General features: G+C 37.1%; 1 protein-coding gene across 1 annotated transcript; it reads right to left on the minus strand.

Annotated features, from left to right (window-relative positions):
• Positions 1 to 10,816: 10,816 nt before the first annotated feature.
• Positions 10,817 to 12,167, minus strand: LOC120770690. The gene is made up of 5 exons (XM_040098273.1): positions 11,843 to 12,167; positions 11,570 to 11,781; positions 11,291 to 11,503; positions 11,067 to 11,220; positions 10,817 to 10,920 (listed from the first exon to the last, which is right to left on the minus strand). The coding sequence occupies exons 2-5, from the start codon at positions 11,771 to 11,773 to the stop codon at positions 10,817 to 10,819; spliced, it is 675 nt and encodes a 224-aa protein (XP_039954207.1). The 5' UTR covers positions 11,774 to 11,781; positions 11,843 to 12,167.
• Between the last annotated feature and the right edge of the window lie 4,724 nt (positions 12,168 to 16,891).

Genomic DNA, 16,891 nt, shown 5'->3' on the forward strand with positions numbered 1-16,891 from the left:
TCAAATTTATCATAAAAACAATAAAAAGAACTGAATAAAATTTCAAGTAAAATCATCCTCTAATAAAAGTTTTTTATTACGTTACCAGGCAGGTCCGCCTTTTGGCGGTCAACATATTTTCTCACCTGGAAGGTAAATTTAGATTTTTTTTTACCTTTTAACATTAACGTACGTTTTATTTAGCCAAAAACTATAAAAAAACAATTTTTTTTAATCGAAAAAAAATTGGCCGGTTAGAGGGTTAAAGTTACTTTGTATTGTGACAGTGTTACTATCGCCGGGGTTAGAGCAGGCAGTCAGTCAGCAGGTGGAATACGCTCAGCGCGGTTCGGGTGGGTGGTGTAAACTATGTACTGTAACAAATTGCGAAAATTACAGGCACATAAAAACGCCTACATGCATATATATTTACGTACGTGTATATATGTATATAATACGAAAAGCAAGTTTAGGGATATTGAATAATTTATAAGTATTTTGAAGAAGTTGCAGGAAAGCCAAAAGGATTGGAGATATGTCTTTAAGTTCCCAATTTTAATTGTATAACATAATTACGTTCAAATAATTGCAAAAGTGTTTAATATCTGCATGATCAATCTCATAATTTAAACTTTGAGGATGGAACCGGAATTATCGATTACTGAAACTTTTGAAAGACACAGACTCCAAATATATGGATCCTGCAACATTTGACTGAGCTTCACCCTACATATTGCTTAATCTGTGAGTTCTAGTGTTGACAGCCGGAATCCTCTTACTTAAAATGGATGAAAATAGCATAATTCTTCTCCTAGTGTCCATATGTTAAATATAAAGATTTTCTAACATCCGCTTTCACGTTATGTCTTATATATGATCAATCTGTAAGACTTCTTTATGAAATTCAAAAATATCATTAATGATTATCATTGATCCAGAATGAAATTGAGATCTCACATCCTTTTTATGACGTCTTTCTCGTGTGTGGGAAATACTAAATTTAACATATGCATAAACATATGCATTCATATAATATATAAAGAAAAGTCAGCCGGATATTTAAAAACATCTGAATATCAGTTATATTTGACTAAATCAAGTTTTTTTTGGAGGATGGAGTCATGTATAGAAGTTCACGCCAGTGAAGAAAGTTCTCTGATCGCCATTCACTTGGGAGTGGCCAGAAAATATTCTTATACATATGACTCAAGCAGCTCACGACTTCCGGTCTTTGACCAAGTATCCTCTGGGTAGCCTAAGAACACCCGTTTGAAGGCGAGCTAAAATGAGAAGGCGAAACATCCACTCCGCAGGATTATTCGCTGGGTCTGGGACCCGCCACGTAAAAATCATACCAATGAAAAATTACCAACAGCCTCGGAAGAGAAACCCCACTTTTGATGACGACCTTGGCAAACGAAATAAGGACTACGATATTAGGGCATGCACCTGGAATGTCCGGTCCCTTAATTGGGAAGGTGCCGCTGTCCAGCTGGTTGATGTCCACGTGAAAATAAAGGCTGACATCACCGCCGTCCAAGAAATGCCATGGACGGGGCAAAGACAGAGACGAGTAGGTCTTTGTGGCATTTACTATAGTGGCCAAATAAAGGAGCGCAAGTTTGGTGTTGGATTCGGGGTGGGAGAGGGACTCCGTTGCCGAATACACTCACTCACTCCGATGAATGAACATCTAGCCACAATCTGCATCAAAGCGAGGTTCTTCAATATATCGCTGATTTGCGCCCACGCCACGGCGGAAGAGAAGGACGATGTGACCAAAGATGTCCTTTATGAGCGCTTGGAGCGCGCCTATGAGAGCTGCCCCCGCCACGGTGTCAAAATCGTGCTTGGCGACTTTAATGCCAGGGTGGCAAAAGAAGGTATATTTGGCACTACGGTCGGTAAACTCAGCCTCCACGACGGAACATTCCCAAATGGGTTGAGGCTAATCGACTTCACTGGGACCCGAAATATGGTTATCTGTGGTACTAGATTCCAGCACAAGAAAATACATCAAGCTACGTTACGATTGACCACAACACGCGCGGGATGGGATAGATACCGAGAGTTGAAGAGGGAAGCGAGACGCATTTGCAGACAGAAAACGAAAAAGGCCGAAATGCGTAAGTATGAAGAGCTTGATAGGCTGGCCGACAGGGGTAATGCTCGAAAATTTTACGAAAAAATGCGGCGGCTTACACAAGGTTTAAAGACCGGAGCATACTCTTGTAGAACCCCCCAAGGTGATCTAGTGACCGATGCCCAGAGCTTACTTAAATTATGGAGGGAACACTTCTCCAGCCTGCTGAATGGCAGTGAAGGCACAACGCCAGGAAATGGCGATCCCGATTCCCCAATCGATTACGATGGAGCAGACGTTCCATTGCCCGACCATAAAGAAGTTCGAATAGCAATTACCCGCCTGAAGAACAACAAAGCGGTGGCGAAGAACTGATAAGGAGCATGCATCAGCTTCTTTGTAAAATATGGTCGATAACTCTTGCCAACAGGTGCTACTTCGGACTGAGCAGGCAATTAAAAACAAGTCCTCGCTCGACGAACAAAAACCAAACTCTATAAGTCGCTCATAGTTATCGTCCTGCTGTATGGTGCAGAGGCTTGGACGATGACATCAACTGATGAGTCGACGTTGAGAGTTTTCGAGAGAAAAGTTCTGCGAAAAATGTATGGTCCTTTGCGCATTGGCCACGGCGAATATCGCATTCGATGGAACGATGAGCTGTACGAGATATACGGCGACATTGACATAGTTCAGCGAATTAAAAGACAGCGGCTACGCTGGCTAGGTCATGTTGTCCGGATAGACGAAATCACTCCAGCTCTGAAAGTATTCGACGCAGTACCCGAGGGGGGAAGCAGAGGAAGAGGAAGACCTCCACTCCGTTGGAAGGACCAAGTGGGGAAGAGCCTGGCTTCGATTGGAATATCCATTTAACGCCACGTAGCGAAAAGAAGAAACGACTGACGCGCTGTTGTTAACTCGGCTATAACCAACGCCAATTAGGAAGAAAAGTTTTTGCCCAATTTTATCCATTTGATCTGATATTACAAATATACGCCCTTTCAATTTCATTAAGCTAACTCCCGTATTTTCCGACATATGTGGTACAAAGTCAACTGAAATTTTGAAATCTTTAGTGAGGAGTGTTCCAAAGTATATAGGACTTTTTAACGTTTTCAAAGTGGTCGTGAGAACATAAATGACTATCAACATGTGGACCAATCATAATCCGTGATCACCGGAAATTCCATCGAAACTGTGCGTGAATTCATCAACAATCAACCGAAGTCATCATTGAAATTCATGGAAATGGAATTGAACATCTCCAAAACATCGATTTATCTTATTTTGACCGAACATTTGGGCTAACGAAAGGTGTGTGCATGGTTTGTTCCGTACAAATTGACTGACGACCAAAAATTGCTCAGAACGAACAACGCTTGCGACCGATTATTTGACAAAAAATCACAATTTAATTATTAACCACTCCCCGTATTCACTTGATGTGGCACCTTGCGACTTCTTAATTTTCGGAAAAATGCATTAGTCTATGAAAGGAAAGCGTTATGCAGACGTAGAGGCCATTCAAAAGGCTTGCACCGACATATTGGCAAACGTTCTAAAGTACTCGTCGGACATGCTTTTGGACCTTGAAAAAAGCTGTGTTACAGCAGAGCGAGACTATTTTGAATAAAATATGTATATGTGGCGGTTAAGGTGTTAATAGGTTAAACACTATTAAATCAGCTTCTTAATTATTACTTTATTTACTTACAATTAAATCCGACTTACAAATATATTATGAATATGAATATAAATGTTTTATGTTGCATGCGATAGAACACGTGTGGTCTCGTCCGATGATCAAAAGGAGTAGGACGAATTAGAGAATGTAATATGAGGTGATTAATATTGTATACGTAACGGGATTATATATTTTGGTTTGCTGAATACAGTATTATCAAATGAAAGTAGCTACAATATTAGAAATAGTTAATAAGTGGATCTATTACAATTTGGAGAGATGCTAAACGCTACAATACTCCCCTTCTTTAAAAAATTTAAGTTTTTAAGAATACTTTTAATTTGTATACATTAATTTGGAATATAGGCGTTCTTATTACTAAACTTAACTCCAAAAGAAGTACGATGAGTTTCTTCGGCTGCTGTGAAGAATTCTAGTTCGTTTACGTCGCTGTCGGCTGCGTATACTGGTTTAAGTCTATCCACTGAAATGGAGGTTTGGTTGCCTCGGTAGACTTATGACGAAATATTTGTCGTGACGAGCGATAACTTTGAACGGTCCTTCGTAGGGCGATGATAATGAAATTTCTATATTATCATTTCGTACCAAAACATGAGAACAGGTGTTTAGGTCTTTAAAATAAAAAATTGATCTCTTTTCGTGTCTTGATGTGTCTGCTGGTGCTAGATTTTTGAAATGTTGGTTTAAGTTCTGTAATAGCTCGGCAGTGGTTGTTTAATGGTTTGAAGAAGCGATGAATTCTTCAGGCATGATTGATTTTCCATAAACGAGTTCGGCTGGTGTTGTGCCCATGTCTTCTTTCCATGCTGTTCGAAGACAAAGTAGTACAACCGGTAGAGCGTCTAACCAAGTTTCTCGGTGGCAAAGGAGAGCAGATTTGAGTTGACGTTGAAAACGTTCGACTAAGTCGTTTGATTGCGGATGATATGGAGAAGTCCTTAAATGTTTGATGCCAAGGATCTGTGACAGTGAGTTAAAAAGTTTTGACTCAAATTGTCGTCCTTGATCGGATGTTATTCGTTTTGGTACACAGTACCGAGCGATCCAGTGGGCGAGTAGTGCTCGTGCTACAGTGTCTGCTGTGCCGTTTTCCAAAGGTATTGCTTCCATAAAACGCGTAAAACGATCGATTATAGTTAAGCATTGATTAAAGCCTTTAGAAGTTGGTAGAGAAACCAGGTCTATATGTATGTGTTCAAATCGTTATGAGGATGCTTGAAAAGTACCGATATGTGTTGATACGTTTCGTTGAATTTTGTTCCGTTGACAGTCGATGCAAGCGTTTACCCATGGAAGACAGCCCTTGTTTATCGACGGCCACACAAATCGTTTATTCACTAGCTTTTGTGATGCTTTAATTCCGGGGTGTGCCAGGGAAGGTAAGGAATCGAATATCCGTTTTCTGACTGAAACTGGAACGTATGGTCGAATAGATCCAGTAGTTATATCACAATACAGAGCTGGTTCGTTGGCATCTGCCTATATTCTTTGCAGTGATAGTGATGTTCACGAATTACTGAGTAATTGCTGCAATTCTGTGTCGTTTTGCTGTGGTTTTGCTAAACTTTGTGTTGTGACTGATTCAGAAATCACGCGGGAGAGCGTATCTGCGACGATGTTCTTATGTCCTGAAATGTGTCTGATATCCGAAGTAAATTGACCAATGAAATCCAAACGACGGAACTGCCATCGTCCTAGATCGTTTTGTGCGTTGGTGAAAACCGTGCTGTAGCGGCTTATGGTCTGTGAGGACGATCACGTGACGGCCTTCGAAGATGTGTCGAAAATATTTTACGACTTCGAATATTGCATGTAGTTCACGATCATATGTAGATAATTTCTGTATTGATGGCGAAAGCTTTTTACTTAAGAATGCTAATTGTTGCCTTATTGCTGTAGAACAGCGCCATTGCCTTGTTCGGAAGCGTCTGTAAAAATTGCTCATTTATTGTTTGTATTTGGATGTACCATATGTACCAAGAAATTTTGTTAAACTTTTGATAGTAGTAGGGAATTCAATACTTAGGATAGCGTTAACCTTATCTTTTAATGGCGTTATGCCATTTTTGTTGACGGTGTGGCCCAAGAATTTTACCTCGGTTCTACCAAAATTAGATTTTGTGGTATTTGAGTGCAGTGAAAGGTGCTGATGTTGGAGGATCAACGATAATGCCTTCCACTTCTGTCGCATGTCGCGTGTCGAGGATGGAAACCGCGTGGTAAAATTTGTCAAGATTCAGATTTCTTGCACAAAAGTAGTAAAGTACTTTTAATACTTCAGTCATTTCCATCTAACTCGCACCGCGCAGAAACAGACATGGCGAGCCATTGAGCTCGTTGTGTCCTATTGTACGTCACTTTTACCATCTAAAGTCCTAACTATGATTCGGTGCATGCGTGTGAGTGCGCCTAAAAGTGAAGAGCGCAAAAGAAATTACAATAAATTTAAAATTTATGTTCTATAATTGTTCTTCTTGCTTCGCTGATTGTTGCACAAATTGCATAAATGTGCAGCTCCGAAAGAGACCTCCTTTTATTGTTATTCTCTTTAAATTTAAAAACAAAACAAAAACGTATTTGTTTTGTTATTGAAAATTGTCATCGATTAAGTGTGTTGAAAAGATTGCTAGACAACGATCATTGGCTTTGAAAGGATTGTGGTATTGTATTGACTGTGGGTGAAATTTGTAGGACGGTGGTTGCCGACGAAGAAGTTGTTAAGGTAGATGAAAATTTCCTGAATACGCTCGTTAAGCTCTCAACTTGGTGACCGACTGGGCTGAAAACGCCTTCCAACAATCTGAATAAGGTCGAGCTGATTACTATTTTTATCTTTAACTTAAACATAATTATATATATATTTTTAAGATGGCTCAAAAAGCTTCAACTAAATGCGTTCAATGAATTCCTTTCATTAATGTAGTGGCACACTAAAACCAGCCGCATTAAAAGTAAGCTGCTATTTTTCAAGCCTACAATTTTGTATACAAATTAATAAATTTACTGCGTGACTTTCAAATTGGACCGAATTGGAAGCGAGTGATAGTTTTATTCTCTTCTTACGATTTACCTTGCCTCTGTTCTGTTTCTTATGTTATAGAAGATGAATTTACCTTAAAAGCCTAAAAGACTTATATTATTTTACATTTCATGAATATAATATATAAAACAGGCTGCCTACCTCCCAACGTTACGATCGACCACTACACGTGCGGGATGGGATAGATACCGAGAGTTGAAGAGGGAAGCGAGACGCATTTGTAGACAGAAGAAGAAAGAGGCTGAAATGCGTGAGTACGAAGAGCTTGATAAGCTGGCCGACAGGGTTAATGCTCGAAAATTCTACGAAAAAATGCGGCGACTTACGGAAGGTTTCAAGACCGGAGCGTACTCTTGTAGAACCCCCAAAGGTGATCTAGTCACTGATGCCCAGAGCATACTTAAATTATGGAGGGAACACTTCTCCAGCCTGCTGAATGGCAGTGAACGCACAACACCAGGAGAAGGAGAACCCGATTCCCCAATCGATGACGATGGAGCAGACATTCCATTACCCGACCATGAAGAAGTTCGAATAGCAATTGCCCGCCTGAAGAACAACAAAGCGGCAGGGCCGACGGACTACCGGCCGAGCTATTCAAACACGGCGGCGAAGAACTAGTAGGGAGCATGCATCAGCTTCTTTGTAAAATATGGTCGGACGAAAGCATGCCCAACGATTGGAATTTAAGTGTGCTATGCCCAATCCATAAAAAAAGGAGACCCCACAATCTGCGCCAACTACCGTGGGATTAGCCTCCTCAACATCGCATATAAGGTTCTATCGAGCGTATTGTGTGAAAGATTAAAGCCCACCGTCAACAAACTGATTGGACCTTATCAGTGTGGCTTTAGACCTGGCAAATCAACAACCGACCAGATATTCACCATGCGCCAAATCTTGGAAAAGACCTGTGAAAGTAGAATCGACACACACCACCTCTTCGTCGATTTCAAAGCTGTTTTCGACAGCACGAAAAGGAGCTGCCTTTATGCCGCGATGTCTGAATTTGGTATCCCCGCAAAACTTATACGGCTGTGTAAACTGACGTTGAGTAACACCAAAAGCTCCGTCAGGATCGGGAAGGACCTCTCCGAGCCGTTCGATACCAAACGAGGTTTCAGACAAGGCGATTCCCTATCGTGCGACTTTTTCAACCTGCTTTTGGAGAAAATAGTTCGAGCCCCAGAACTAAATAGAGAAGGTACCATCTTCTATAAGAGTGTACAGCTGCTGGCGTATGCCGATGATATTGATATCATCGGCCTCAACACCCGCGCCGTTAGTTCTGCTTTCTCCAGGCTGGACAAGGAAGCACAGAAAATGGGTCTGGCAGTGAACGAGGGCAAGACGAAATATCTCCTGTCATCAAACAAACAGTCGTCGCACTCGCGACTTGGCACTCACGTCACTGTTGACAGTCATAACTTTGAAGTCGTAGATAATTTCGTCTATCTTGGAACCAGCGTAAACACCACCAACAATGTCAGCCTAGAAATCCAACGCAGGATAACTCTTGCCAACAGGTGCTTCTTCGGACTGAGTAGGCAATTGAGAAGCAAAGTCCTCTCTCGGAAAACAAAAACCAAACTCTATAAGTCACTCTTAATTCTCGTCCTGCTATATGGTGCAGAGTCTTGGACGATGTCAACAACGGATGAGTCGACGTTGCGAGTTTTCGAGAGAAAAGTTCTGCGAAAGATTTATGGTCCCTTGCGCGTTAGCCACGGCGAATACCGCATTCGATGGAACGATGAGCTGCACGAGATATACGACGACATCGACATAGTTCAGCGAATTAAAAGACAGCGGCTACGCTGGCTAGGTCACGTTGTCCGGATGGACGAAAACACTCCAGCTCTGAAAGTATTCGACGAGGTACCCGCCGGGGGAAGCAGAGGAAGAGGAAGACCTCCACTCCGTTGGAAGGACCAAGTGGAGAAGGACCTGGCTTCGCTTGGTCCACGTAGCGAAAAGAAGAAACGACTGGCGCGCTGTTCTTAACTCGGCTATAATCGCTTAAGCGGTTTCTACGCCAATTAAGAAGAAGAAGAATATGAACTTACTGATGAAAGAAGAATAGGGTCAAATGAAATAAAAAAAAAATTGCTTTAATTGTGAACGCTTTAGTTAAATGCCGTACGCCTTAAGGAGCCTTTATGGTAGCAGATAGTCAAAGCTGGAATCTCCCCTTTTCATTAAAAAAATACCGAAAATTCATATCATAATATTGTCTACAGGCGAAGTACACATCGTGTTTCCGGACGTTTTTGTTAAAAACAATCGTTGACACTTTTGCATTTTTACAATTTACAAACATTTTTAGAATATTCTGATATTTCGTACTTTTATTGTCTTTTGAATTTTCGGCTACTTTTTTTAAATCATATTAATCACTACCTCTAAACCACTGCACTCCTCTGCATCAAAATTCTGCCTTCCACACCGTTAAATAACGACACTTAAAAGTAATTGAATTTGTGTGCAACTATTCCGCGTGCCAAATGCCAAAACAAAGAAAATAGTAAAATTCAAATTAAATAAATCCACAGCTTGTACAAAGTAAACTGTTTCAATTTCTTTAAAACATACCTATATATGCATTTTTCGCGCTAAATAAATTGCATCCATTACCTTTAAAGTGCCTTTAGGTATGCAAAGCTCCAGCAGCGGCGCTCAGTAACGCATTTCTATGTCGGCTTAATGCCAGCAACAAAACGGACAACTGTAACTACAGCAGCAACAACAGAAAAGCCAGTAGTAGTAACAAAAACAACAAGTAGCGAAATATTTACCACTACTACCGCGGCATTATCCGCCACTTACAGACCGCTATTGTGGCAGGATTTTGTGTCCGACGAGCACTGTTGATGCTGCAGAGCGTCGCATTGATTATGGCAATGCATTCTGGGTATGTGCCTATTCAATTCAATTTGAATTTTAAGTTTCTTTTTTTTCTGCATATGTTTGTGCGTGTGTACCGCTCTTTGTGAATATTTCTAAATCGCTACAAAAACGCACATTGACGACTATTTTTAATCCCAAACTAAGCGAGCGAACTGGCGAAGGAACTAACCCTGCCAACCATGAGCGGGTAAAACACCAGATAATTAGCGGGTAACATGGTGGTAAACGTGGTGGTAAACATATAGAATGTTTCTTAAGCCTGGCAGATATTTTACCTACTCACGTACGTATACATGTGATCATACATCTTTGTTGCGCTCATTCAGCAGTGTCATATAAAAGAAGTATATCTGTCCTGCTCTAATATCCCCAATCGACGGCTGATGCAGGGTTGCATTTTAAACAGCTGATGCAGGGTTGTATTTTAATCAGCTGATACAGGGTTGCATTTTTTGATTCCTACTTTCAAAATTTATTAAAATTTCAAAGAAAACTTTTTATTTTTAATTTTTATATTATTAAATTTATTATTTTTCATCAATATTTACATAAGTATTTATATAAAATTGTAATTAATTATTTTAACGCTAACATTTCATGAACAAAAATATATTTAATTTAAAAAAAGAATTTCATCTGAAAAAAGATTAATTACAGAAAAGAATTATTATTAGCTGAAAATAAAGTGAAAAAAGATTATAAAAGACAAATACCTGAAAATAAAAGAGTGGAAAAATATTATAAAAGACAAATTACTGAAAATAAAATAAAGGTTATTAAAACCTGAAAATAAAAGAGTGGAAAAATATTATAAAAGACAAATATCTGAAAATAAAAGAGTGGAAAAATATTATAAAAGACAAATACCTGAGAGTGGAAAAATATTATAAAAGACAAATTACTGAAAATAAAATAAAGGTTATTAAAACCTGAAAATAAAAGAGTGGAAAAATATTATAAAAGACATATTACTGAAAATAAAAATAAAAACTGAAAAAAAAGAAAAACATTAATTATTTCTTATTTTATTCATAAATATTACGTACTAATCTATAAATATAATAATAAAAAAAAAACTTAAAATTAAATTTAAAAGGATCTAGTTCCTCATATTACGTTTTACATGCTTATATCTATTATGGCTTAAACTGACAAAACGTCTTACAGCTAAAATTTTTTTATCTTGCACATTTACAAATGCAGCTATATGTAAAATATTTATAATTAAAAAGGAAAAATTAAAAACGAAAAAATAAAAAAGGGAAAAGTAAAAATAAAAAGGAAAAATAAAAACGAAAAATTAAAAACGAAAAATTAAAAAGGAAAGAATAAAAATAGATTAATATTACCGAGAATGATATCCACTATTCTTAATTTGTTTAGGGCCTTTTTTCCAGTTTTTCCTTCGTAGTTGTACAGCCACACCAACTCGTCACTAAATAAGGACTGCATCACCTTCTCTATCGAGTCCTTGGTAAATTTTATATTTAGAATAATGGCCGTCTATAAATGTATATTTATCTATAAATATTTATATATATGTACATATATATGGAAAGAAAGGCAAACTTACCATAGCGTCAGAGTAAGCTTGGAGTGTAAGGTGCTCCTCCACCTTCAGCAATGTTTCCTCTGACGACATTGGGAACAAGCTTTGCAACAGAGTCTGCTCCTCGCTCACTCCTTCGCCAGTGATGCGGCTCACACTGCGGTGGGTTTTTGCCGAGAGCACCTTACACTCCCGCAACAATTGACCTTGTGCTTGGATCTCCGCACGTTCTGGCATCTGAAATTTAAAATAATAAATAATTAAAATAAATTTAAAATATAATGATTTTATTTCAACAAATACCTTCTCAGCAAGAGCGCTTTCTACAGCTGATAACCGATTTATCATGTCTTCTTGACGTTTTATCATGTCTTCTTGCCGAGATTCTATCCTACCAAGGCTTTCAAGGATTTTCTGCAGTACCGACGCAGTATCCTCACTTATATTAAGTTGGAGTTGGGTGGCCATACGCTGCGAATGGGGCTCGGCGATATGAAATTGGCTCATTTCTTCTCCTATAAAGAAAGTTAAAATGATTACAATGAAAAACACATAAGTACAATAAAGTCATTTTACCATCTCGCTGCCGTGGAGTAATGTTCTCCGGGGAAGAGGTGTCAATTGGGAAAGAAAAATCTATTTATCTATGTAAAATTATAAAACAAATTGTGCAATAGAGGAATTAAAATAAATTTATTCCCTATTGGAATAGAAAAATATTTAAATTCTAAATCTACTTTTTTAATAATTTTAATGTCCTCATCTTTAATTTCGCCTACTAGAATACCTAAACCAGATGAGGACACCAAAGGCTCTTTGAAAACATCACCAACTTTTGTCAAAATAAGACAACCAAAAGTATCTGGTTGGTTTTGTTGGTTGATAATTTTCAAAGACCCTATTTTACTGCTAAAAAAGAAACTATCTTTATCTTTTTTGCAATTAATAATAAACCTATCTATTCGAGGAATTTTGCTAGAATCTGTAACATTTCTTCTTTCTTCTATTCTTAAATATAATTGCTGCAAAATCTTATTAGGATTATTAATTGTACGTTTCAAATATTGCATATGATTTTCAAATTTATATGCCGAAAAATTATCTAGATGCCCGAATTTTTTAACGCAATCAGTTAAATGCAAAAGACCATGAATATTGAAACTAACCAAATGTTGTCCATAAAAATTACTAAATAACTTAACAAATTCCTTTAACAATTCATTGGCAACAGTGGATTCTACTCTACAGGATTTTTCGCAACTTAGAAGACGAATATCGGAATGTAGCAAAAGAATATGATAATACAAATCGTCCGGTATGCAATCTTTTGAATACAATTATACCCGAATACAACAAAAATTGACGATATTCTGTGGACTTCCAGTTGCTTATTTCGTCCAGATCTCTACTGCGTCTGGAAAATTCAGAGGGAACGTAGTCGTTAATATATAATATTTTTTCATTCATTTTTGTTACGTTCCCTCTTTTAACAAGCAACTGAAGAAGTTTCTTAGTAACCCCTAAATCAACTAAATGCATTGGATCTAACGGAAATTGAGAAACCATGTTAATATTTACAGATTCTAGCAAATTTTCCCCCTGCTTAAAATCGTCTAAATGATGACTTATATCTACTCTATTCCTAAATGAACTATCAGTCCTAAGTTCTCCTACGGTTTGTGAGAAACACACTCTCCTCTCTTTATAAATCCCTTCCTGAACGCATTTAGGGCAGCTATTCTTCCCGGTGTGTGACTTTACACCAGTGACAAAGGCGCGACCCGGTGCGTCACAAACAAAAAGCCTAACACTAAACTCTTTCAAATTCTGCCTAGATCCTACTTTAACTCCGTTTTCTTGCAAGAACTTTATTTCTTCACAAAATTCTCTAATAAAGTCATTTACATTCGTTGGCTTACTCATTCCTGAGAAGCAAGCGATTGTAAAAGGTCTTGTATTAGGGAAGCCTACTACATGACCTAAAATTGGCCATAATGTCCTATTGGAACTTTTATACAATTTAAGTCCATCTATTCCTACATCTATAGAAACTTTTTCTACATCGTCTAGGAAATCAAAGTCTGGAAAATTAAAATTATATTGTATTCCCAAATACAATAACTCCCCCTCAGCTACAGATTTAATTTCTACTACCTGCCTACTGGTACCTAAAAGAGTCCTTGCACATAACGGCAGTCCTTTAATACTTGCTCTATCTAAGGTTTGTAAAAGGTCCGTTAAACTATTTTGGGATATGTTATTTTTAACAGCCCATGTCTTCAATCCCTTACGAAGTTCCTCACTAACATCTTTGTTTCTAAACAAAAATCAACCTCGTCATCATCAAACAAAAATCTGTCATTTTCCTTATTACTACTATATTCCAGTTCCTCATCAATATCTAAATTACCTATTGTTTCCCTACAACTATCTGCTACTTCACAGAATCTGTCAGAGACTGCTGCCCTGCTTGTGGATGGTATATCATCGCTTTCTAAATTACTATCTTCATTCATTTTCCTAAACTCCGCAACTGTAGCCCTAAACTTTGCCTTCTCCTTACTCAAAAGATTCGAAAATGTCCTTTCATTCATTTTAAATTTTAAAAATATATCTATATATAATATAATATAGTCTAAAAATAATGTAATATAATAAGATATAATATAAAATTTGATAATATTATATATAATAAAATATATATGTGTAAAGAAATATAAATATACAAAACTCTCGTCGCTGAGAAATAAACACAAAATTTAAAAAAAAAAATTATTAATCAAACAGTTCAGTAAAACACACGTTCTTTTGCAAATAATTTAAAGACTGCACATGCCGCTTTAAGGACACGTTCTTTTATATAAAATTTTAACAATGCACAGGCCGCTTAAACACACGTTCTTTTGCAAATAATTTAAAGACTGCACAGGCCGCTTTAAGGACACGTTCTTTTATATAAAATTTTAACAATGCACAGGCCGCTTAAACACACGTTCTTTTATGTATACAATTTGTAATGCACAGCCCGCTTTAAGGTCACGTTCTTTTATATATAATTTTATCACTGCACAGGCCAAAAGAATAGAATAATAAGAATATTTGCAACCGCCCGCACTTGTTAAACATTGTAGTTATTTTATAAATTAAGTTATTAGGACCAACCGCACTGGTCATTCAATTAAATAGCTACTATATGTATGTGTTTATATATATTAAAATTTAACAAAAAACTCACAAATTAGAATTGTTCTGCTTCTGATGCTAAATGATGAACTGATGATTTCTAAAGAGAGAAATAGGAATTAATTAAATGTATAATTATTTATAATTATTTCAAAATGTTTCTTACCTTTTTAGATATTCCTAAGTACTTTGTTTAAATGCTGCAATGGCATAAAGTTATTAATTCAAAATTTATTTATTATATGCAAATTTGTTCACTTACCTTTCTTCTTCCCACTAGAATTGCAAATGGCTCGCAATTTTCCCTCGTTTTTTATTACCCTTTTCGGGATTTTCTTTTGGCACTATTGACAATTATGTTTTCTCCTTCGCACTCATTCAAATAAATCAAGAAATGAAACAAACTTTTTTTCATCGAATTTAGGTAAACAAAAAATAACCCGAAAATGTGCGTTGGTGTTAGTGTATAGAGAAAAAATGTGTAGTTGTATTGGAATATTTGTCTCAAGCGGGTAGCCGTGGTTTGCAGGGGAGTCGTTAGAACTTAGGTACACATATTTGATATCTGCGGGAGTCTTAAGTTTGGATCAAATGTCGACTATATATAGACGAGGAATATCAAACCCCGGGGTGCACTATTTCTACACAGATTTATTTTGGTTACTTCGTTGGGTTTTCATTTGTATAATATAAAGTGAAAGAATCAGATGGAATTAATATAGAAAGTTAAGCATTCATATATACATTTTTGCTCTACAAATGACCTCTTATGCATTTAAGATGTGCATCAAATGTGGGTTGATGTGGCATAGCATAGGCTGAGATGTGGTGTGATGTTTTATAAAGTGTTACGATTAAATGTAATTTGACGTTTAATGCTTTCAAATGGTGAAATGGTGTATTATTAAAATGTGGAATGAGGGTGAAGTGTCTTTAAGTGTTACGAGTATAATTGTCCTAAATTGACTTAATTGAATTCCATTTGATATGAAATGGTGAGAATTTATGTGATATGATTAAATGTCATGCGATTAGATGTATCTTAAAAATTTTATTATTTACTAGCTGACCTCGCTGCCGTTGTCCTGCGTGAAATTATGTGTTTTGAAATTGTAGTTTTGAATTGTATTTTTCTCAATATTTTCTCAATAACGCAGCTTAATAAACAACATCTTTAGGTTTACAGTGTACAGAAAAAAATGGTTTTCAAACTCGTGAGAACGCCACGTATATCTGGCTTTTTGAAAACCAAAGCATTTCAAAATTTATGACACACACTATCCTTGTGTCCTATTGATTGTCATCTCAAATGCAATTTTCACTGGAAACGGATTACGTTTGAACTGAAATGGCAAATCATTAGAACTCAAAGGAATTCGTAGAATCAAATGTGCGCAAATGTTGCGGTGGCATACCAAGCCTCTTCAAAGAATTTAGAAATTCCACTGGATAATTAACGGCGTTGTCTTCATTGTCAAGACGATCGATCGATTTGTATGAGCGCAAGTCTCCCGGAATTTGACTTTGAATCTTCCAGTTTAAATCAACAACATCGGTATTTTTGGCAGCTAACATTGCGCGTGCACTTAAGGAATCGTAGCTACGATAATTTGTCCAATGTCCGAACATTTGAGATGAGTTCATCTTTCGTGAATTGGTAAACGGCAGATGGAATTGATATCAAACCACCGGATGTATCAACCGGAATTGACCCATTTTAAATTCTTAGTCTTCGGCAATGTCATTTTTATTCGTATGCCATAACTGACGCGGATTTGCAGGCTGATATGTCGAAATGATCATCGCGAAAACTGTGCAGATTTAACATCTTACCCGGTGCCAGCTGCATCAGATGTTTCGAAGAAGATGGTGTAGAATCAACTCAACATTTCCACATCGAGTGACCCAATTTTGCCATAGTAAGGCGAAAAAAATCTTGGATCTCATATTTTAGACAAGCAGGCGAAATAACGGAAAAGTAAACATATAAACAGATTTGTGAAATGTTCAGGTGTTTTGCCGATAGCTGTAATCCAACTATAGGACTGTACGTAACAGTCTAAGTGTAATCCCCCGCCACCATGGGAAATAAGAAAATATTCGGGAGAAAATTGAGGTTATTTTTGAGATCATTTCGATAAATGACAAAAGAAGAACAAAGATATGGAAGGAGTGTTTTTGCTTAATTATGGTTAGTAATAAATATTTCGAAATCAGGAGCTTAAAGCATAGAGTACCAACTTTAAAATCATGTTTTATAAATGTTTAAATACATTTTTTTCATCAAACTAAAAGAAGTCGCCAAGTAATTTAAGTTACAAAATATTTCCACTGTTCGCCGTATTCTTTCCAACTCACCGAAAGCTGATTCCTAACATTTCTTTCAAAGCATGCTTTTTCTTGCGCCCGTCGTTGCTCAACTTTTCAATTTCGATTTTTTTT

The sequence above is a fragment of the Bactrocera tryoni genome, chromosome 3 (genome assembly GCF_016617805.1).
Source record: "Bactrocera tryoni isolate S06 chromosome 3, CSIRO_BtryS06_freeze2, whole genome shotgun sequence".
In the NCBI taxonomy this organism is placed as follows: Eukaryota; Metazoa; Arthropoda; class Insecta; order Diptera; family Tephritidae; genus Bactrocera; species Bactrocera tryoni.